At 51.5% G+C, this 22,510-nt stretch overlaps 2 protein-coding genes across 3 annotated transcripts; one reads left to right on the forward strand and one right to left on the reverse strand.

Moving 5' to 3' along the window:
* Positions 1 to 498: 498 nt before the first annotated feature.
* On the reverse strand, positions 499 to 18,040 carry LOXL3 (lysyl oxidase like 3). Of its 2 annotated transcripts, XM_082672407.1 has the most exons (17): positions 17,844 to 18,040; positions 16,115 to 16,439; positions 14,216 to 14,379; positions 13,370 to 13,584; positions 6,471 to 6,527; positions 5,777 to 5,836; positions 3,752 to 3,796; positions 3,346 to 3,562; positions 2,946 to 3,126; positions 2,658 to 2,812; positions 2,255 to 2,422; positions 1,958 to 2,120; positions 1,470 to 1,713; positions 1,262 to 1,377; positions 1,045 to 1,181; positions 825 to 936; positions 499 to 641 (listed from the first exon to the last, which is right to left on the reverse strand). In XM_082672407.1, exons 2-17 carry the CDS (start codon positions 16,425 to 16,427, stop codon positions 568 to 570), a joined length of 2,421 nt encoding a protein of 806 aa, XP_082528533.1. In that variant the 5' UTR covers positions 16,428 to 16,439; positions 17,844 to 18,040; the 3' UTR covers positions 499 to 567. The 2 variants fall into 2 exon arrangements, with proteins under 2 accessions (XP_082528533.1, XP_082528532.1); XM_082672406.1 differs by lacking the exons at positions 3,752 to 3,796; positions 5,777 to 5,836; positions 6,471 to 6,527.
* Positions 18,041 to 18,727: 687 nt separating this feature from the next.
* DOK1 (docking protein 1) lies at positions 18,728 to 21,517 on the forward strand. The gene is made up of 5 exons (XM_082672178.1): positions 18,728 to 18,835; positions 19,188 to 19,487; positions 19,635 to 19,728; positions 19,898 to 20,082; positions 20,280 to 21,517. The coding sequence occupies exons 1-5, from the start codon at positions 18,764 to 18,766 to the stop codon at positions 21,090 to 21,092; spliced, it is 1,464 nt and encodes a 487-aa protein (XP_082528304.1). The 5' UTR covers positions 18,728 to 18,763; the 3' UTR covers positions 21,093 to 21,517.
* The last annotated feature ends 993 nt before the right edge of the window (positions 21,518 to 22,510 follow it).

Here is a 22,510-nt window from a genome sequence, read left to right on the forward strand (position 1 = left end):
TTCTTATGGCACCCGGATGGAGGATTAAATGAACCAGTTGGGGGCAGGTCCCTCCAACTACCAGCACCAATCCCTGGGCCCTGAGGAATCACAAAAACACTTTTTATATAAAATAAAATTATACCTAGCAACATGTTATACTCAAAAATGAGGGGAAGGGTGGCGCACTGCTCTTTCCCCCCACAAAAAGGCTAGAGGTAAAGCCGTATCTCCCTGAACTGAGAGGAGATATTGGAGTTGACCATTCTGACCTCCCTATTTAAGAAAACGAGCTGCTGCTGTCTTTTCCTGGGCAGTCAATCAATCAGGTGCGCCTCTTTGTGGCGTGCTTGGTTTGGTGCTGGGCCTGGGAGCAAAATTCCCCATGCCTGGCCACAGATCCAGACAGCCGGCGTAAAAGGAGGGCAATAACTTCTGCTTGACAGTTCTACACCCACAGTGCACAATGGATGAGTGCCGTGGGCCTGCTGACGTCAAGGATTCCTTGGTAAGCTCCTGAGGTAATGGCAGCCTCAGACCCCTGCCATTAGGGGCCAGTTGTGGTCTGCAGAGGAGGGTGGTGGCACCTTAGATGATCTGGTTGCTGGTCTGGCCAGGGTAGCGTTCAAACCTCCTGTTGGCCTCTTCACTGAAGGCATCGCCTGCAAGGTGAACATGTGGTTTGGGCAGGAAGATTGACCCGTTGTGGGGAAGGGTGGGTAGAAGTGGGGAGACTGAAAAATACGGAAGTGTGTGGGAAGACATAGAAACAACCTAGGGAGAAGAGAATGAAGGCCTTTCCCTCCCATCCCCCAGTCTTTCTGGCTTCTCTTCCCACCAAATACCAATGTGGCAGTTGTGCACCCAGATGCGATGTCCATCATATTTGCAGTTACATTTCATTGCATTGTTGGTGAAGTCACTTTCTGCTACTTCAAAATTGGGGTTGATGACCACCTGTGAGTGGGAAAATGCCAGCTTAACCAGCTGCAGTCCTCAAATCCAAATGTGTCTTTAATAAACACTCCTCCCACTCAATAGCTGGAAATCTTAGATCCCAGGCACCTGCAGAATGTAGTTTCCTGGCTTCACATCTGTGATGTCAATCCATTGACAGTCGATGTCATGCCGGTAGAGATCCCAGCAACCCACAGTAATGCCCTGCTCTCCAAAGTTGGCACACTCATACCTCTTGGAGACATCTGAAGAGACAAGCATATGTCAGTGTGAGGCAAGGCTGTGGGGATGAGGAAACTGTAGTCTACTCTAGGCCCCAACTCACCCTCCTGACACTCGGTGTCTTCTAGACAGAAACTAGCTTTGTGGCCCTCAGCCACCTTGGTGCCGTTGGGGGTCAGGATATCATAGTGAGTGAAGATGTCCATACTGTGATAATGCCTGTGGGGACAAGGGAACCCCTGTTTCCTTCCCTGCCCACAGCAGGCTTGCCCCGTCCCCAGTGGCCTTGCCCTTCTACTTGACCCTCTCACCCATGACACTCATGCCACACCCAGGAGTGGCGCCCAGCCTTGGGCCTGAAGTCAGCGCGTCCCAGGTTGTGGATCTGGGAGGAGAATCGGAGCAGACGCCGGTGGCCGTAAGGCCAGTTGGCTGAGCGGGCCGAGCTAGCCAGGCAGTTCTCTTCAGCAGCACAGTACAACATGTGCAGGGGCCTGTCCTCGATGTACGCGGTCTCCTGCACCAGTGCTGAGTGCAGCAGCAGATCTGACGCGGCTGCACCAAGGAAGGAAGGAGAGGGTTAGAACTCACTGCTGAGGGGCAGGGACAGATGGGAGTGCGTCCATTCTCACCCCCACCCCCTGCCCCGCATCCCCTTCCCCCCACCCCCAGAAAGTTGGGTGAGACTGGTTTTCTGCAGGGAAGGCGGACCCCTCCGGATTGCAGCTCTCTCTCTCCCTGCAAAGGGGTAGGCCACAGCCTCCCTTCCCTGGCTTGAGTCACCCGACCCTTCACTCACTCTCAGAACAAATGACTCCAGCAGTGAAATGGCTTCCTGTCCTCTTGCAGGCGACGTGGGTGCCATGATGAGCACATTGGTCCAGGGACAGCTCAGTCCCTGTGCAGTGCACTCCACTCATCACCACCTCTGTTATATTCCCTGAGTCCCAGTACCAGGTCTCCTGGGGACATACAGAGGTGTTTTTGTGAGGCCACCATCCAGCCTCCCAGGCCAAGGGACTCATTTTGACAGTCCTCTGCCCCAAACACAGCCTTTGGAGGCAATAGCCTTGGTTCCTCTCTCCTTCCCACTCACCTGCAGGCCATGGTTGGCATAGCCCAGTCCGAGTTGCCTGCAGGCAACCATGGCCTCCAGTGTCCCCCAGTCATCCCCACAGATGAGGCCCCAGCGAAGGGACCCAGGTCCTCCTGTTTGCACCTCGACTCGCCCTTCATGTCGGCTGCGGCCCCCGCTGAGTCGGATCTGTAGTGACACAATGGAAGTACTGGGGAAGCTTTTGGGGGTGGAGTAGTGGGAGTCTGTAGCAGGCCTATGGCTGAATGGTGATTCAGAGGCACTTAAAGGGCTAGCAAGTGGTGGCATCAGGTGGGAGCTGCAGGATGGCAGGGGCATGGGGCAGTGGGCATCAGACTGCAGATCATGACCAGAACTGGATAGGATGTGAGACACCTGAATCAAGGTGGAAAGAATGACTGACCTTGGTCTCTACCCCAGTGTAGGGCAGGTTGCATCGGACTCCAGCATCTTGGCTATGGGAACAGTCCTCAGCTGTGATGTTCCTGTGGGGGCACTTCCAGAGGGAGGGTTCCTGGCCAGAGCATCGAACTTCACTCAAATGGATGGCACCCATGCCTAAGGTCAGAGGTCAAAGATCAGGAGGTTCTAACTTCCTTATCTGTCCAGGGGTCTCCTTCCTAAGGAATGTACCCTCCCCCAGGAGTGTGTACCTCCTCCTTCCCTCTCCCTCCCACCTGCACCCCCTCACCCTGCCCCATGCGGGCACCGCTCAGAGCCTCTCGAGCACTCCCGAAGCCCAGCTCCCGACACACCACACTGGCTGCCTGCAGGTCCCACTTGCGGTCACAGACTGTGCCCCACGTGCCAGCCTTCAGGACTTCTACCCGGCCCTCTCCTGGGTGGGCTCCACCCTTTAATCGCACTCGGGCCTGTAAAGGAGAGAGAGGTGCCCAGCAGTGAATGGAAACATCAGCACAGACAGGGCTGAGTAGACCTGGGAGATGAATGAGATTCTGGTGGGAGGGAGCATGGGAGGTAGGAGGTTCCTCTCTGTCCTCAAAGGTCAAGGCTGTGCTTAATCAGGGGCTGGCCAGGCTAGGGGGTTCTCCGCCTGGGGTGGGGAAGGTCATAGTCACTGTCTCACACACCTCCCCCTGAGGCTTCGACTGTTGCTTCTTCTGGCCACTGGACGCTGCGTAGAGAGGGCTTGGCACACAGCTCACCACCGCAGGGCCCCCCCCAGGGCACCTGGTGGTGTCATTGGCACGATAGAACTCCAAGGAGCAGAGAGAGAGGTGGGCCTCCGTGCCCACGCACGCCACCCCATGCAGACCAAAGGAGTGTTGCTGCCGCTGGGCCAGCAGCCTGGGGGGACAGGAGTGGGAGCAGTAGGGTAAAGCAGTGCTCCTGCCTCTTTGCCCACATCCCTCCTCCCACTCCGTGCCTCCACCCATGACCACTTTAGCCCTTCTTCTTCCCCTCTTCTCCGCAAAAACACAGAGACAAAGAGACAAAGGTAATGGCGAGTTTCTAGGCCGAAAGAGCCTAGATTACCTGGACGGGGGCTGGTCCTTGGGGACCTTCTGCAGCAGAAGAACCCTATGGGAAGGAAGGCTCGTCTTGACTTGCCTGACAGAAACCTTGTTCTGTACGGTTTCAGGGTGCTGGCCCTAATGGAGGCTGAGGCTGACGCTACTGTGCAAAGACAATAGGAAGCCAGGACTGCCCAGCTGGCAGAGATGGGTAGGAGGGAGTAGCTGACACAAACAGGAAGCCTGAATAGCCAGAGTGAGCGGATCCTTCTATTACGCTGTGACTGAAATAACTAAATGAGTCAGGATGCAAAGGAGTGAGTAAGTCTTGCGTCTACATGGCTTCTTAGAGGCCAGAGGGGTTTCCAGGCCAGAGGATGATGGGCAGTTATGGAAGAACAGACCAGATGGTGAACACAGGAAAGACTGGAGCTGGTATATACAGGAACGAAGATGTACAAATGCAAGACAGACAAAGAAGGGCCACGTGACCAGAGAAGGAGAGTGAATATGAACAACAGAAGGGTGAAGATATCCCCAGACCTGAGCTGAACTGTATGAGTCTTTAATGAGGTAGTCCATGCTTCTGCAGTTTAAATGTAACAGAAAGAATGTTCCATAGCCCCTCAAGTGGGAAAATGGGACTAAATTAGAGATGTTAAAACTTGGAAACACAGCGGAGAGATGCTAGAGAGAATGAAGAGACTTGCTTATTGACACCAACGGAATGAGATACTGCAGTGAGCCATGTGATGAGAGAAGTACTTTCTTCCCAGAACAGCTGGTTTGAACCCAGAGAGGAAAGGAACCAGATGAGGCCTGGTGTTGGTGGAGTGGGTCTGTGAGGCTGGTTTGGCAGTGAATTATTGCAGTAATGTGCTCCATTACTTGATGTCAGAGGAAGGAAGGAATATGACGATTTGAAGCCATTGGCTGGGAAGACACAGAGAGATGGACAAGTTATAAACAAATCAGACCAAGGAAGCCTGGAGACTTTACAGAATACCTTTGCGAGCTCAAGATAAGTGGATTCAAAGAGACCAGGTATTCTCCCAAAGTCCTGTCTGGCTGAAAATAAAAGTCAAAGATGCCATCAGAGGAAAAAGACATCTCTCTTCTAAACTCTCTCCTCCTTTTTTCCCCATAACTGACAAAATAAAAACACCAGTGTGCATTTTAATGTGGGGGGTCAGGGAAGGCCAGAGTATGGCCATGTTGGGCAAGATGACCCTAAGCTGGAAGGGCACTACAAGAACACCCCCAAATTCCAAGCCCCTTTGAAGGCACCAGAGGGAGGAGCTGGGGAATGAGGGGTACCAGGGGCCACTGGGTGATCTCGGAATGCTGTGAAGAGAGGAGGAAAGAATAGAAAGGGATGACTTCTCTATGCCTCAACTACTGCTGAAGAAGCTATCAGAGAGACTTTTCATGGACAAATTGCCTTTGAAACCAAGTGAGACACAATCATCGGGATTGGAAGCTTTCCATTCCCTGGGCTTCTGAAGGAACCCAGGAGGAAAATGATGGGACTGGGAGCCTAATTGTGTGAACTGGGCCAGAGATCAGGACTTCCATGTGACTCCATCCCTGACAAAGTTTCCAGAGGGGATCCTCAGTCTCACTTCCAAGCTGGTAGCACTTATTTTTAACAATTAAATAAAGGTAGGATGGGAACACTGATCCCTTAGGCAAACTTAACTTCTTGGGGGAGAGGCAAGCATGGCATCTGAAGGACAAGAGTGCCAGAGTATCTACTAAAATCTGCTGGGGGAAGATAAATAAGCATGTGGAACAAGGGTAGTCAGTGGATGAACTTCTGAGATTTTCAGAAATCCTGTGACAAGCATAATTCCTCAGAGAACCACATAAGGGCCAGTCTTACTTTACATTTCGGTGACTCATCTGGAAGGTGGCTTGTAACAGTTGCTGCTGCTCTTCCACCTCTTGGTGGAGGCTTCTCTTGGACCCCTTCCTGACCACAGCCCGATGCCCCTGACTCGTCACTCGGCACTCCCTCTCCTCTCCACTTAGCCTGAACTTTATTTACCTCTTGATTGGCCCCCTGCCCACTCGGGGTTTGGGTTTGGCTTTAAGCTTGATGATTGGTCTGAAAAAAGGAGAAAGAAGTTATTGGAGGTAGTGGTCAGGTATGTTGCCAGGGAAAAGTAAAGGATTATTATTATTATTTTCTGTTTCTAGGAAGGACCCTTCATGCAGAGTATGGGGAGGGGCAAAGCCAAGGCAGTCAGATTTTCCACATATACTGCTGCATACCACTTAACTATTTTTGGAATACATGCTGCTCTCTGGGTTCAGCAACAGTTATGAGAAAACTAGTTATGTCAATCCAGGTGGTGAGGGGAGAGGAGATAAGAGCAATGGTAAAGGGAGAAGAGAGAATGGGAATGCAGATGAATTAAGGGAGGTTAGGAGTTGGGGCAGGGGAGGAAGCATGCAGGTGGCTGAGGCTGGAGTCCAAGCTATTTGGGGGAAGTATAAAGATGCAGAGGATTTTCCTAAGCCATTCCTGCATTATTTCCTCCTTGGGCTTCCTAAGATCAAAGCTTACCCATCCCCATGCCTGCCTCCCCTCCCCTCCCCCCTGGAATGGCCATTTTCCAGTCATATCCCTGATTCATCAGCTTGGGTTCTGGGATGGACATGGATAGGCTGCCTTCCATCCATCCACCTCCTGGGGTCACAGGGATGAGCAGGAGGTCCCGGGGCTCTTGCCCCATTACCTTCCAAGGGGCTTGGAGCGTCGGGCCGAGGCTTTGGCCGCTCGCTTCCTCAACTTTCTGTGAGGATAAGACAACAGCAGAGTCAGGATCAGTCTAGAACTAAGTGGGAAAAGCTAGTGCAACTGGGACCAGGGGCAAGATTTCTTTTCCAATAGTTAGAGGGCTCCTGGTGGCAGGATCTTATAACATCAGATACCTCCAAAGTTCAACCCTTCACAGCTGTTTGGCCTCATAAGCACGTAACCAGACAGGTGAGCAGCAGTGAAGGACATGGACTCGGGGCTGATAAAGACCCTATACCAGGACCCACAGAAATTAGGTTAAGGCAGACAGGGAATAAGGACTCTTGGGTTGATATTAGGGCTGATCTAAACCTGGAGGGAGGGCTAGGGGAACGGGTGTAAGTAGAAGGGTGTTAGGATTGTTAGGATTGCCAGACTGACTAGGCAAGGAGAGGGAACTGGCTTGGTCACACCTAGAGAGGCTATGTATTCTTTTCTCGGATGCTCTCTGGCTTCTGGCATGTCCAGGCCTGAGGCCAGTGAACCAGGACCACGGACCAAGGCTGGATAGTAAGGGACATTAACTTGGTCTGACTGCGGAGCATAAGGCCAGGCTGCTTAGGATGACAGAACCCTTCCTGCTTTAGTTAAATCCCATATGCTTTAGTCATTGCTTTAGTCATTCACAAACTGAGCTCATTTCCCAAACTTACTTCCAGGGATTAAGTTCTAAAACCTTATTTCTTCTTAATTGGCCTAAATATTTGACCTATTTTATTCTTCAAGAAGTTGCCTTAAGTCTAATGCATGGAAACTAGGTCTGTTTCTCCACTCATTCTCCCTTTGATTTCAAAGACTTTCACTTTGCCCCCTTTGTCCTGCCCAACTATGTATAATGAATGCAGGTCTTGTCTGTCCTTACAAAATTTATGGAATTCCCTGTCATCCTCTTAGTTATCATCTCTTTGAACATGTTCCTGCTCTGCTGTTTCTCTTGAGGAGTCATCTTTGGATGTGGTATACTATGTGCAGATGTGCTAGGATTTTAATAAATAGATTTTAACAGGGCTGAATCTGCTTGGTACCTCCTGCCCTGGCTTCTTACTGAGGATGTACTTAGTTGGTCTTTTTGCCAAAACGTTCAATATGTCCAACATTCCTAGCAAAGAGTCTACAATAACTCTCGGGTCCCTTTCCTGAAAGACTACTAAGAAACTTTCCTGAGACGCTACTAAGAGTTTAGAATGTTTCATCATATATGTATAGTGTGAAACTTTTTCTCTAGATGTGTTTTTCTCAAACATGTCTGAAATGAAGTATACTTGGCACTTTCTTTCACCAGTAACCCAGAGAGATCATTCTGATCTCCAGCGTTGTATTCAGAAAAATGTTGTATTACCTAGAAATTTAGAAGTACTTCTTCTCTAAGTTATGTAAGGACTATATAAGGTCTTTATATTATATATTATATGGTATATATAATAATATACGTTATAAGGCAAATACAGGTTACATTAAGGACCTGGTACTTGTTTAGGACCAGTACTGATATTTGTCTTCATTGATATTTCTTCATTCACAAATGTGCTTGTTTTCCCTATCATTTGTTCCTTCAACCATCAAACATAAAAAGCTACCTGCATCTGCACATCCTTTTCTCATTGCAACTGTCTTTCTTCTCTAAGGCCACTGCCCCCAAACGTTTCTGAATTCCTTCCTCTATGTTCCTTTCTCTCCTTCTCAATTGAGAAGTTGCACATAACCTCTCCTTCTCAATCGAATCCTTTTAAACATGTTCAGCTCTCTCTCTGTCTCTTACACACACACACACACACACACACACACACCCTCCACCCCACATCTTTCTCCCTCTTCATAGAAAAACTTTTCAGTGGTTGTCGATACTCATCATCTTTCCTGCCACTCACTCCTTAACCCACCCCTTTCTGGTTTCCGCCCCCCGGCATCACTCTGCGATAATAAATCCAGAAGATTTTTTTTCTTCTTTTTTAGTCTTCATCCCATTGACTCTTGGTAGCATCTGGCACTGCTGTTCTCTCTTTCCCTCCTTGGCTGTCACAACACTACTGGCCTTGTTTCAGTCCTAATTCTGGTTGCTCTTTCTTGGTCTTCTTATCAGGCTCCTCCTCTATATAGTCATTTAAATTTTTAGAGCTCTAAGGCATTCTTCTCACTCCACATCCACTCTTTATATGTTCTCGTTCACACCTAACCTTGTATATTCCATTGCCTTCTTGATGTTCCTACTTAGATATCTCAAAGTTATCTAAAATTTAATGTGGGTCTAAAAAATAAACATAACTCTTACAGCAAAATCTACGCCGGAAACCTAGGAGTCAACCTTGACTCTTCTCTCTTCAATCCGTAACGAAGTCCTGTCAATGTTCTGTCCTAAACAACTCTCTAATCCATTTGCTCTTGCCCTTCTCTAAACCATTCTCAGAAATGCAGTCAAAGTAATCTCTCAGAGCCACAAACCTGATCATGTCCTCTCACAGCCCTCCTCATTAAAAAACTTCAATGATTTTCCATTACTTTTATCATAAAGATCCAAATCCTTAACATAGCCTATAAGGTCTTCTATGATTTGGTGCCTAACTAGCTCTCTCGTCACCTCTGTATTCTGAGCACCTTGCACAGTGCTTGGCAAATAGTAGGAGTTCAATAAATATCTATCAAGCTGAAATGAACTAGAAGAGTGACTTCTTAAACAGCACTTAAGCTCTTAGAACTTCAACTTCTTTGCCTGAAAAAGGGCAGTAAATGGTTCAATTATCTGTACATTATTTTCCTCTTCTAAGATTCTACAACTTTCACATGTTCTAGGGTAGAACTAACAAACCAAGTTTAAAAATGATAAATATATCACATTCTGATTTTCTTATTCTCTAAATCTTACTGACTTCCTCTAAAAGCTAGCAGATGCATCTTCTTTCTCTAAGGAAGGTAGAGTTGTTTATAACTATCTTGCCTAGGCTTTATAATTGTATTACCTACGAGGATTCTCCCTCTGTCCGACTTGACCTGTGACGGCGTATCTATACCATATCCAAATCACAGAATCTCCCAGGACCCCTGTAATCTCTTTCCCCACTAAGAATGAACACTGTACTAAGTATATTTCCTTCTCCAGCCTTCATATCGCAGACTCAGTAAGAGATCCCAATAGGTACACAAATATTCCTGATTTCCGAAACTTACTTGAGGCTGTATATACGTGGGGACAATTCCTGGGCCTCAAAATGCCCCGGGACGGCCCATGTCTAAAGTTAGTTCATATTAACTTGAAGCCCAGAGATGCCTGATGGATACCATCCTTCTCTTGAGCAGCTTCAGTATCATTTTAGTTCTTTCTTCTCTTATTTTCTATATTCTGTCAGTCATCCTACATCTATTCATTCCCCTCTCTCCTCGTTGTCATCCTCCCCATCAGCTTCATGTTTATAACTCCTGACTAATCTTACTGCATCTAGAACTTCCTCTTCCAGTTCACTACTATCAAACTTTTAAAAACATTGGCCTTATTTTATCACTGTCCCATACAAGTACTTTTATTTTTTAATTTTCCATAAGATAAAGGTAAAACTCTCCAATCTGGCATTAAAAGTGTTCCATTTTCTAGCCTTACTCTATCCATTCGGATCTTTCTTCCACTATTTCTCAGTATAAATCTTCTACTCTTGTCAACTGTCTTTCAAAATATCCTATTCATTTTCATCTTTGTTGGGGTCAGCAATAACTTCATGTTGCTAAATCCAGTATTCATTTCTCAGTCCTCATGTTTTTAGACCCATCAGCGGCACTGACACACTTGATCACTCTTCCTTGAAGCACTTTACTTGGCTTCTAGGCCTCCACACTCACCTGCTTCTTTTTCTACCTCACCTCCGTTTGCATTTTTTTTTTTTTTTTTTGCGGTACGTGGGCCTCTCACTGTTGCGGCCTCTCCCGATGCGGAGCGCAGGCTCCGGACGCGCAGGCTCAGCGGCCATGGCTCACGGGCCCAGCCGCTCCGCGGCATGTGGGATCTTCCCGGACCGGGGCACGAACCCGCGTCCCCTGCATCGGCAGGCCAACTCTCAACCACTGCGCCACTAGGGAAGCCCTGCATTTTATTGTTGTTGTTGTTTTTTGTTTGGCTACGCCGCACCACGCCATGCAGCACGCGGGATCTTAGCTTCCTGACCAGGGATCGAACCCGTACCCCCTGCATTGGGAGCACAGAGTCTTAACCACTGGACTGCCAGGGTAGTCCCCTCTTTGCACTTTGCCTTATCTTTGCCTTATCTCCCTGACGCTTGATTCTGCCACATCCCTTACAGTCTATTCTTAACAAAGCAGCCCAAATAATACATAAAAAGTGGAAGTCAGATGTCACACCTCTGCCCAAAACCTTATCTCACACAGAGTAAAAACCAAAGACTCTCAAATGGCCCTACATGATCTGGCTCCCCATTCTTTCCCTATCTCCACCTGCATCACGTGTCCTATCATTTTCTCCCTTGTTCACTCAGGTCCAGCCCCAGGGGTCTCCTGGAGCATGACAAGAATCCCCCATCCCCCACATCGTGATACACACCACCACACTCCCCAGGATCTTCTCATTTATGATGCCTCTTCCTGGAGATGCTCATCTAGATTTTTGCATAGCTTGTGCCTTCGCCTCCTTTAAATATTTTCTCAAATGATGCCTCCTCTGACCTATTTAAAACTGCAATCCCAGTCCCGCTTCCTAACCCTTTCCCTGCTTTATTTTTATCTATTATGCCCTTTGCCATCCTTACATTTTGTAATGTTACTCGTTTTCTGGTATTTCCCTAGTCCATGAGATCAGGGATTTTTGTCTGTTTTGTTCATTATTGAATCCCTAGTATCTACAACAGTCCCTGGCACACAGTAGGCACTCAATAAATAAATGTTGAATGAATGACTCTCTACACTTTTGTTCATGCTACCCTCTTCACCTGAAATGCCTGCTATTTAAATCGTACTAATCTTTCAGAACCTGGTGTTTGGATTAGGAAAGGTAAAGAACAAGCACAGGGAAAGAAATATAGCCCCAAGGTAGATAATAACAAAGGAGCACAGCACATAGATGTTTTAAACCATATGAGTCCCTATGCCAGATAAAGTATATTCCTTGGGGCTGAAAGATGTGTTTCAGAGCCAAGGCAAAGAAAATCTGAGCAAGTATGGAAAAGACTGGAGGTTGGATAATGTACTGATTTTTGAGAAGGAAGAGGATTCTTCAATCTACAGATAATATTCTAGAATAAGTTATTAAATAGAAAGTTTGTGAGCATTGAGGAAAAATATGGTGATCCTTAGAAATCTAAAAGGATTTCAGTAAAAATTAGCCCAGTCAAACCACCAAGATTTCCTTTCTTGGTAAGATTACTAAATTGGAAGGCTGCAGAATGGCTGTGAACATAATATAGCTGGATTTTAGCAAAGACTAATAACATCTCCCATGATTTCATTACAGATAAGATGGTATAATGTTGGCTACATCATTGTAGTGTTCAGTTTGTTCCCAATTGGCTGAAAAAACATTTTACAACTAATGATTAAAGGTTTGATGTAAATCTGGAGGATTCATAAGAAGAGTTAGACTTTGGTTTTAAAGATTTCAACAATTTTAACAGTCACTTTGATGAAGTCAGGAAGCAGAGCTATCATATCTATTGAACAGAGGAGGCAGGGAGGGATGACAAGTGGAAAATAATGTCAAGATTCAAGATAATCTCATGGGATCATCATGGCTTTTTAATGGTTTTTAAATGATGTATAAACTAATAGGGTAAACTCAACAGATTTAGGCTGCTCTATCAGTATCAAGGATGAGAGAAGACCCAATTTAGGTGATTACAGGGTCAATATGAGCAGTGGGATGCTGCCTCAACAGAAAGGCAATGCAAAATCTACACATGCTTTAATTAAAAGTGAGCATTTCTGCTGTACCCTGCCCTGATCAGACCACATCTGAAGTAGTGTGCCCAGTGGAAGGTCACCCAGATGTTAAGAAGTCTTCCTGCAAAACTGATCTAAGGAAGAGATGAAGAAAACAATCATTTAAATTACAGAGAAATTTCTAAATTTCTCAAAATGCCAAATTAGATGCTCCAGGGAAGCGAGACGCTGTTAAGCACAGAACCGGTCACCAGTGTGATCCGTTTCCTAGAGGCCGGCGCGTACACCAGGGCTCCAGAGCAGGTGAAGAGGGCCGGCTTCTGGGCCGAAGCATATTCTGGAAAACTTGCCTAGGAGTCCTGAGGGCTCGCGCGGTCACAGACGCCTCGTGGGCCGCCTGGACCCAGGGAGGCGCCAGGCCCCTCCCGGCGCCCTCCGGCCTTCAGGGATTGGCGCTCTGGCGGGGACCCACCGCCCCGGGGATGCTCCGGGCCTGTCACCTTCAGACTCCCGGCGTCCGGCCCCGCCCCAGTTCCGCCTCTGCAGGGCATGGCCGCGCCCCCACCCCCCCTAACTCGACCCGCGGGCTCCTGGGCCGCGCCAGCGCCGGCACCGTAACCGCGACCGCCCGCGGGCCTGCGGGCCGCTGGGCATGGCCTCGCGAGACCCGGCGCTCGCCCCGGGTCGCGGAGACGCCGCCTGGCGACCGATGGAGTCACGGGCACCGACGCCATAGCCGCCGCTCACCCCGCGCCGGCTTGGGCCGCTAGAGAGCTCGAGCCTCGCCGGGCCCGTGGCAGACTCGCCTCGGGAACCGCTTCATGGTCCCGCGATATTTCTCAACTCTCCAGTTTAGCAGAGGCCTCCACATTTCCCCACTCTTCCGGAGCCCAGGTTCCCCCAGTGCCGCAGCCCCCTCGGAGGTCTCTCAACACCATTCCCTAACAAGCTCCCTCGTCCCTTCACCTGTAGAAGGCCACGTTGACCCTCTTTTCGCTAGGGAAGCCCAGCATCCCGCAGACCACGTGGCTGTTATGGGCGCTCCATCCTTTATCACACACTTGCGACCAGCCGTCCGGAAGCCTGACTTCGACCAGTCCCTCAGTCACGGGCAGGGGCCGCCTGCCCCGCCCAACGGCTGGTCGAATTCGTACCTCCTCCACTTGCAGGTGATGCTCTACCTGGGGATGGGACCACAAGTAGAGGAAGGAATCCCAATGACACCTTTCGTATGTCCGGCCACCCTCAAGGAACCCTGATTGAGTGTGCTTGCTGTAAACCCAATGGCGAGACGGGGCTGAGAGGCAGGCCTGCTCTCTAGGAGGTGTGTGGGTGTGTTGACCCTCCTGCAGCCATGAGTGTGCAAGGACATGCTATGCTCTGAGAAATGACTAAGGGTCCAGAAGAAGCTGGGGAAGGAGCATCTAACTCTGCCTGGAGCCTGAGGGAGCACTTCACCGAGGAAGTGGTATTGAAGGAGGAGGAGAAAGTAAGAAGGGAGATGTCCCCGGAGAGGAGGAACATCTGAGGTGAAGGAGAGCACAGTGCCCTGAGGACCAGGGATGAAGTTGGAGAGGCTCATGCCAGGCTTAGTAACTTGAATGCTAATGCTAAAACCTGGACTATACAGTGTCTCGGAGCCCTATCATTTTGTGCCCCCCCAAGTCCCCCACCAACCCAAATTATCCCCTTGGGCATATGGGATCCTCTACCTTCTAGTATCTGCGCATATAACCACTCCACAGCCCCGTGTCTCGCCACCCTGGGTGGTGTGTGTGTGTGAGTGTGTGTGTGTGTTTATGAACTACAGACCTCAATGACATTGGAATCCAAGAAGCCGGGGAGGCGCTCGTCCTTGCAGATGACCCCGGCATCCTCATCGTGGGTACAGTCACTGTTCCCCCAGCCCCGGGAGGCACATTCAGTCACACTCCGCTCAGTCCCACTGCAGCTCAGGTTGTCCAGCCAGATGCGGCCTGTGGAGGGGCGGGAGATAAGGGGACAGAGGGGCTTGGAGAGGTAGTATGGGGATGTTGGTGAGAATGAGCATGGAAGCCTCATACCTGGTAAGGTAATGAGTGGGGAAGGGACAGGGGACCCTGGAAAGGAATACGAAAGGGAGCATAGGATTGATGGAGGGTTGATAGTGATCTGGGGATACCCAAGAATTTGGTAGGGTGAATAAAAAAAACCAAGAGTCAACACTGAAGTTCTGATCAGCCCTTACCCATTCAATGACAGCTACAATTAATCAAGTACCTACTGTATGTGAGGCAATCTGCCGAGGTATGTACATATGTGAGCATCCTTAGAACAGAGCTGCCAGAAGGTATTATCACCATTTCGTATAAAGAAATTGGAGTTCTGAGGAGTTAAGTAACTTGACTAAGACCACAGCCAATACATGGGGGCTTAGGGATTTGAGCCATTTGTGAGATTTGGAAATGTAAAATCCTTTCACCTCAGCCTTACATTCTCCCATGTGCCCCCCATGTGCATTGCCACGTTGCCCTGCGTTCTTCTCTCTGCCTGGACCGAACTGAAATGAATATCACCGACTTTCTCTCAGAATTGGGTGGCCCCTCAAAGGTTGGTCCCAGCTAATGTGCAGGGACCCCTCATGCATATCCTGACAGGACTTACCCAGCTTCTGCTGGGATACCTACCTCCTGCCCCAGCAGGCTGTTGGAACCATCACAAAGTCCTTGAGACTCTTTTATGACTCCCCCACTCCAGGTCTGATTCAGTCCTTGATGCCATCCAGAAAAATCCCTCAGCCAAACGACTGTACTCACATTTGAAGACAACCATCATGTAATTGTTATCCAAAGCTTTTTCCTTTCATACCAAATATCCCTGGTTTCTTCAGCTATTCCTTGAAAATTGGCTTCCAATCTTTCACATCTGGCCAGCTCTCCTCTGAATATACTTCCATTTTTAGGATCTTAGTTCCCTGACCAGGGATTGAACCTGCACCCTTGGCAGTGAAAGCGCGGAGTCCTAATCCTGGATCACCAGGGAATTCCCAGTACTTCCATTTTCTACTGTCTCTCTGGAAATGTGGCATCTAAAGTGACACTTCATTCCAGAAGTGATCTAGCCAGTGGAAACTGGGGGATTAGCTTCAGACTGCACCAGTTTCTATCAATCTCACTGTGAGCTCATACAGTGTAAGCACCCCCAGGTCTCAGAATTGTTCCTAATCCCCTACTACCCACATTCATACTTGTCCTAGAGTTTATACTTGTCTTTGGTAAGTTCCAGCTTGTTGGTTTCAGCTCTGGTCTATAATCTGATTTTGTTGGCTGCAGTATCTGTGATTCCTTCTGGCTTTGGGACATCCAGACATCATTTACCTGCTTTCAGCTTCCCATGAAACCAGTTGTACTTTAATCATACAGGGCTCACCTGTGTCAGCGCTGTCTTTGCACGTGGCTTTGTAGAGTCATACTTTTGCAGCAGAAAGGAACTTAAGAGTTCACCTAGTCATTTTGCACATGGGGCATCTGAGGCTCAGAGAAGGCACTGACCAGCCTAATTTCACACAGCTCTGAGAAGTGACTGCTGGTTGGTTTGTCCCCCATGGTTGTACTTGACACTGGCTTTTCTTGGTGTTCTGTGTCCCTATGGCTGTGCCATCCTGGTGTTCCCTCTCCCTACATTTAGGTTGCACTTTGGCAATACCTAGGCTGTGCCTGGAGCATTGCTCACCTGTTCCAGGGCCGTATTTGGCACTGTGGGTCCAGCCTGTGGCCTCTGTGAAGCCCAGCTCCCGGCATAGGACATGGGCAGCCTGCAGTGTGAAGTCGTCATCGCAGATGGTGCCCCATTCGCCAGCCCGCTGGATCTCCACGCGGCCCTCGAAGGGCTTCCTGGGGAAGCCGGCCAGCCGGAACCGTAGCCCCTGGCTCCCAGCCCTCTTCTCAGGGGCCGTGGATGGGGATGGAGATCCCAGGCACGAGCTGCACAGCAGGCACAGCAGCAGCCCCCAGAGGCTCCACTGCCAGACACTGACAGGTCGCATGGCAAGGAAGGCCTGGGTGCCCCAGAGAGAGAATATGTGAGAGAAGCTGAAATTGAGCCAGGCCCAGGTCTGAGAGAGGTCATGAGAGGAAAAGAGACACTGGTTAAGACCAGAGACAGACAGACAGTGCGAGAGAAAGAGAGGGACCCACGGACTAAGAGAGACAGTGAGAAAGGAACACATACTAAACAAGAGCAGAAACACAGAGTCAAAGAGGCACACAGACTGAGAGACCCAGATTGGGGGGCGGGGGAGGGAGAGAGAGAGGCTCTCCCTCCCTTTTGTGAAGAATAAAACTCTCACTATTAGTTGTGATGTCTCACAATGTCCTTTCCCTAGTTCTGCTATCATCACCTCCATACCCCGACTCGTGGGTCAAGGAGACCCAGTGATCAAAAGACAGAGATTAGAGACCAAGATCAGAGAATGGTCCAGATAAAGAGGAAGAGACTGAGCAAGAGACACGGAGAGGGAGACCCAGACAGAGAGAATGTGAGAGGAAGGGAAACTGTGGGAATGAAAGGGGACCAAACAGAGACAGTAGAGAGAGACACAATGTTGAAGATGGATAGAGAGGGATCAGGAGAGAGCCTGGCACACAGAATTGGGGGGCAACTGAGAAAGGCAAGCAATAGGTGAGGAGGAGGGGAACTGACAAGAGCCAAGGAGCAGAGGCAGAAGGGACCCAGATGATCCTATTCAGCCAGTCAGACAGAGGACAGATAGCTACTGATTGTGGAGACAGGCAGGCAAGGAGGGGCTTAGGAGACCCTCGGATCTCAGGTCCCCTGAATGGGAGCCAAGCCGAGTCCTCTCTGGCCAGATTCCAGGCAGAGAAGGCAGAGAACCAGAATGCACTGGAGAACTCTTGCACATCCTACAAGCCCTGCAGGGTCAAGGGGTCCAGGAGGGCCAGGCCTCAAGGTGGGGGGGGAATGGGGTGGGGTTTTCCAAGGCTCCTGCCAACACCGCCATCTCTGTCACGGGCAAGCGGAGGCGAGAGCACCAATCGGCTTCTCTGCCAAGGCCTTCCCTCTGTCTGGGGCGGAGAACAGCCCCTCTACAGCGAGCTCCCCCCTCCCCCCCCACATGCTTCCCCCAACTCAAACAACCCAACAGGGCAGCTTTGTTTGGGAACATTTTGGCTTGGGGACCCAGGGAGAGGGCCTCACAGAGGAACCCCCAGCCTTAGGGCCCTCCCGGCTGCCCTATTTGGAACATCCTGCAGCCCCCGCCCCCCAATATCTGCTTCATTTCTCCACTCTTCTTGTGTTTCACTCTTCTTTGACAATAATAAAACCCTCAGTAGCTTGACTTCCCTTTGACTTTATCCCACATCACCCCTTTTCCCAGGTCCCTCCACCATCCTCCATCCACAACTCTCCTTCCTCCCACGGGCAGCGTGACTCCCCCTACCTGTGGCTGAGCGGGGGCCGTAGCGGCTGGGAGAAGAGTCCTGGTCCTGGAGTTCAGTCCTAGGACTTACAAAAAAAGTGCTTGTCCAGGGGAGACTTACCCCCCTTTCTCCCCCAGCCCTTTCGTTCCTCCCACGTCCCCTTGAGCCCTCCCACATTCCGCCTTCTCCCACGATCCCTCCCAGGCCAGTTCCCTCCTCTTCTCCTCCCTCCTCTTTGGAGCAGGCCGCAGTCGCCGCTCCACCTCCCTCCCGCCCCCCTCCCCGCCTCCCAGCCTGCTTAATAAAACTTTCTTTTCTCGCGGGTTGGGTGCAGGGTAGCTGCGGCCAGAGAGCTGGACACAGAAGAGGCCACGGGGCCGCAGACCGTCCTGCGTCCCGTGCAGCGACTCGGCTCCGAGTTCCGGAAAGTCTTCAGTCCCTAGCCCTTCCCCCACGTCCCCTGCTCCGCGGATCTTAAAACAGCCCAACTCCGGCCGAGCAGGGGTCGGGTCGTGTCTGGGGAATTGAAGCCGCGAGGGCACGTATGGTCCCTCCAATGCCCCAGGGTGCCCGTCGGCATTTTCGAGATGATGTCACGGCCTTCACTCTGACGTCACGTTGAGCATCTGATGTAGTACGCAGCCCCCAAGCCTAGGCGCCGGAGTCCTCTGACCGAAACCACGAGGTTTCCTTCGGTGGAGCCACTTGTGCGCGACCCAGGGTTCGGGGGGGGGGGGTGGGCCGGACGTGGTGCACCAGCCAGCTTATCTGGGTACCCCCTCCCCTTCCTTCTGGCTTGTCTCCTTCCTCCCCTTTCGCGGTCCGTGGAGGTTGTGGGGGCGGGAACGCCTCCTGCGCGAGCCCCGCCCCGCCCTCCTCCCCGCCTCGCCCCGCCTCCGGCCCACAGGGCCAGGAAGGGCGGAAGGAACCGCCAGGGGCCATGGACGGGGCCATGGACGGGGCCGTGATGGAAGGGCCGCTGTTTTTGCAGAGCCAGCGTTTCGGTACCAAGGTAGTGTGGGTAGGGGTTGCCGAACCCCATCAGAGCTAGGGGTGGGCAGCTGAGCCTAGATGGAGGGAGGGGACCGGCAGCGGGTTGGAGCGCGGCGCCCGGAGCCGGAGAGCCTTATGAATTTCCGGCTAAATTGCTTTGCACACATTCGGAAGAAGCGTCTGCCTGCCTCCGGCTTCGCCTCTCTGGCCCTGGGGGAGGCGGAGCGGCATCCTCCTTGGAAAACTTCGCCTGCCGTCGGGAAGCCTCAGACCTGAAATTGGCCCGCGCAGGTCCCTCCCTCCCTGTCGGGGCCCGGGCCGCCGGTGTTTGCCTGCTCTCCCTCCCCAGTGTCTCTCCGATCTTTCCCCAGAGGTGGAGGAAGACCTGGGCGGTGCTTTACCCGGCCAGCCCCCACGGTGTCGCGCGGCTCGAGTTCTTTGACCACAAGGGGTCGAGCTCTGGAGGGGGCCGAGGGAGCACGCGCCGCCTGGACTGCAAGGTGATCCGTCTGGCTGAGTGTGTGAGCGTGGCCCCCGTGGCCGTGGAGAGCCCCCCTGAGCCTGGCGCCGCAGCTTTCCGCCTGGACACCGCACAGCGTTCCCACCTGCTGGCGGCCGACGCGCCGTCCAGCGCCGCCTGGGTGCAAACGCTGTGCCGAAACGCCTTTCCGGTGAGGGGCTGGGGCGAGCTGCACTGGGCCCAAGAGTCCATGCGGGGTGGGAGCAGTTACAGCGGCAGAGGAACTGGGCTGACTCAGACCCTGGGAACCGCGGTGAGGGAATCACAGTCTCCTTCATACTCTTTCTCTTTACCCCAGAAAGGCAGCTGGGCCCTGGCGCCTGCCGAGAACCCACCCAAGCTTTCTGCCCTGGAGATGCTGGAGAATTCACTGTATAGCCCCGCCTGGGAAGGTAGATGCCTGAAAAGCCCCAGCAGGGATGGCATGGAAAGAAAGGGTGTCCTACAAGGGGAAGTAGAATGCTCCTGAGAGCTGGCTTTCACGTGTATGCTTGGACAACCTGCCCCCTCCCCCCACCCCAGTCCTGGCCAGGTGCCAGTCTAACTGTGTATTCCTTCCAGGATCCCAGTTCTGGGTAACCGTGCAAAGGACTGAAGCCGCTGAGCGTTGTGGCCTGCATGGCTCCTATATGCTGAGAGTGGAGGCTGAGAGGCTGACTCTCCTGGGCGTGGGGGCCCAGACTCAGATACAGGAGCCACTCCTTTCCTGGCCTTACACTCTGTTGCGTCGCTATGGCCGAGACAAGGTGCGGTGCAGGACTGGCTCCCTGGGTTGGGCAGCTGTGGGAGGGGTGGGGCAGGACCGGGCTTTCTTGCCTAGCCCATGACCCCACCTCCCTTCCCAGGTGGTCTCTTCTTTGTAGGTCCCCTGACTAGTTCCAGCCCTGTGACTCACCTCCTCTGATGGCTCCTGATTATGTGTTTCCCTCCACACCCTCTTCAGGTCATGTTCTCTTTTGAGGCTGGCCGCCGCTGCCCCTCTGGCCCTGGAACCTTCACCTTCCAGACGGCGCAGGGAAATGACATCTTTCAGGCAGTTGAGACTGCTATCCACCGACAGAAGACCCAGGGAAAGGCCAGCCAGGGGCAGGATGTTCTCAGAGCTGATTCCCATGAAGGAGAAGTGGCAGAAGGGAAGTTGGCTCCCCCACGGGGCCCCCAGGAGCTCGCAGGCAGCCCTCCAGCCCTGTATGCTGAACCCTTAGACTCCCTGCGCATTCTTCCAGGCCCTTCCCAAGATTCCCTATACTCAGACCCCCTGGACAGCACCCCTGCTCAGGCAGGGGAGGGGTTGCAGTTAAAGAAACCTCTCTATTGGGACTTGTGTGAGCATCTGCAGCAGCAGCTGATAAAGGCCAAGTTGACAGACCCCAAAGAAGACCCCATCTATGATGAACCTGAGGGCCTGGCCCCAGCTGCTCTCCGGGGCCTTTATGATCTGCCTCAGGAGCCCAAGGATGCCTGGTGGTGCCAGGCTCGGGTGAAGGAGGAGGGCTATGAGCTCCCCTACAACCCTGCTACTGATGACTACGCCGTGCCACCCCCGCGGAGCACAAAGCCCTTCCCAGCTCCCAAGCCCCAGGGCCTGGCCTTCTCTGAATCCGGTGCTGCAGCTGGCAGTGGCAGCAAAGGCCATAGCTCAGACACTGCCCTGTACAGCCAGGTCCAGAAGAGTGGGGCCTCAGGTAGCTGGAACTGTGGGCTCTCTGGAGCAGGGACTGACAGGACTGGGGCCAAGTCAGAAGGCTCCACATGAGAAGAAGGGCAAGGCTGGGGTTGCTGATAGGAGGACCATGGGGAGGTGGCACTGGGGATCAAAGAAACCTGTTAGAACCAGCAGGAACCAGAGGGGTCTGTGTGTAGAGACCAGGGTACAAGGGGAGTCAAGGGAAGGATGATGTGTCCCAAGAAGTCATGGAAGTGGGACAGTTGGCAGGGGCTCAGGGGCTGGATCTGGGGGAGGCCAGCACCTCTAAGTCATCCCCACCAAAGGAAGGGATAGCTGCTGGAGCAGTACTAAAGAAAGGGGTGTTTGGTCAGAGTAGGTACAGTTTGAGGGGCCTGTATGGAGGCTATAGGGAGACACTGGGCTGTGTCTTGATCTTTACCCCGGCATTGTTCTTTGCCAGAGAGAGATATTTTTTTAAAGTTTTATCCTCATTAAAGTCAGTTTGGGTTTAAGAGGTCTATGTGTGTGAATAGTCACAGAGGGGACAGAGTGGCAGGCTGTGCTGGGTAGATGTGGAGGGAATCAGGAGAACCAGGAAGGTGTTGGGGGCCACTGAAGGAGGAAAGGGCCTCGGGCAGGGGGGTCAAGCAGTGTGGTCGTTCAGAGCCTGGGTGGTCCAGTCAGGCCCACCTGGGCCTGACCTTATCTCTGTGACCCTGTGTGTAACATCTGTAACGCTCAGTTTCCCCCACTGCCCCTGTGCAAAATGGGAAAGCTTAATTACACATACAACCTCACAGGGTTTTTATGAAAGGAGTTAAATTTCTCAAGTACTTAATACGATTTCAAGTGCAGAGTAAGCATTGTATAAATGGTAGTTATCCTGTGGATGGAGAAAGCTGATGGGCAGGTATGAGGAGAGGGGAATAGGAAGGGAATAGGTCTTTTTCACACCACCCTCTCCCCTGTTCTCAGCTCTAGGATGCCTTCCCTCCCCCTTGTCTCACACACCGACACACACACACACACACACAAAAGCACACTCGCGCCTGCGCACACTTTGCGTGTAGGTACCAAGCATCAACCACTTATCTGTTTGGAGGCTGAAGGGAATTGCACTGTGGTGGGTGTAGTGGGAGGGGCATGGGCTTTGGAATGCGGTTTCGATTTCAATTTCAATCCTACTTGCTTTTCATGAGCTCTGAAAACCTCATCCTTGTCTCCTGAGGTTCAGTTTCCTGATGGTGACCTGACTTCACCCACCTACTTACACAGCTACAAGGAGAAAATCAGGCCTGGGAATGCTCCTAACAATGGTGGAGACTTACTGGTTATTTAATCTTCATTTGTGTTAACAGTATCAAATGATCCAAAAGAAAAATGAGTCCCTGCTTGGCGAAGGAAAAGGGTCGGTGCGTCTCTTCCCAGCCTGAAGAGTAGGGCAGTAGCAGCACTGAGGACTGCGGAGGGGAAGGCTGTGTTTCCCAGCCACCCGGAGCTCACAG

This window comes from Grampus griseus, assembly GCF_964374135.1.
Source record: "Grampus griseus genome assembly, chromosome: 15".
In the NCBI taxonomy this organism is placed as follows: domain Eukaryota; kingdom Metazoa; phylum Chordata; class Mammalia; order Artiodactyla; family Delphinidae; genus Grampus; species Grampus griseus.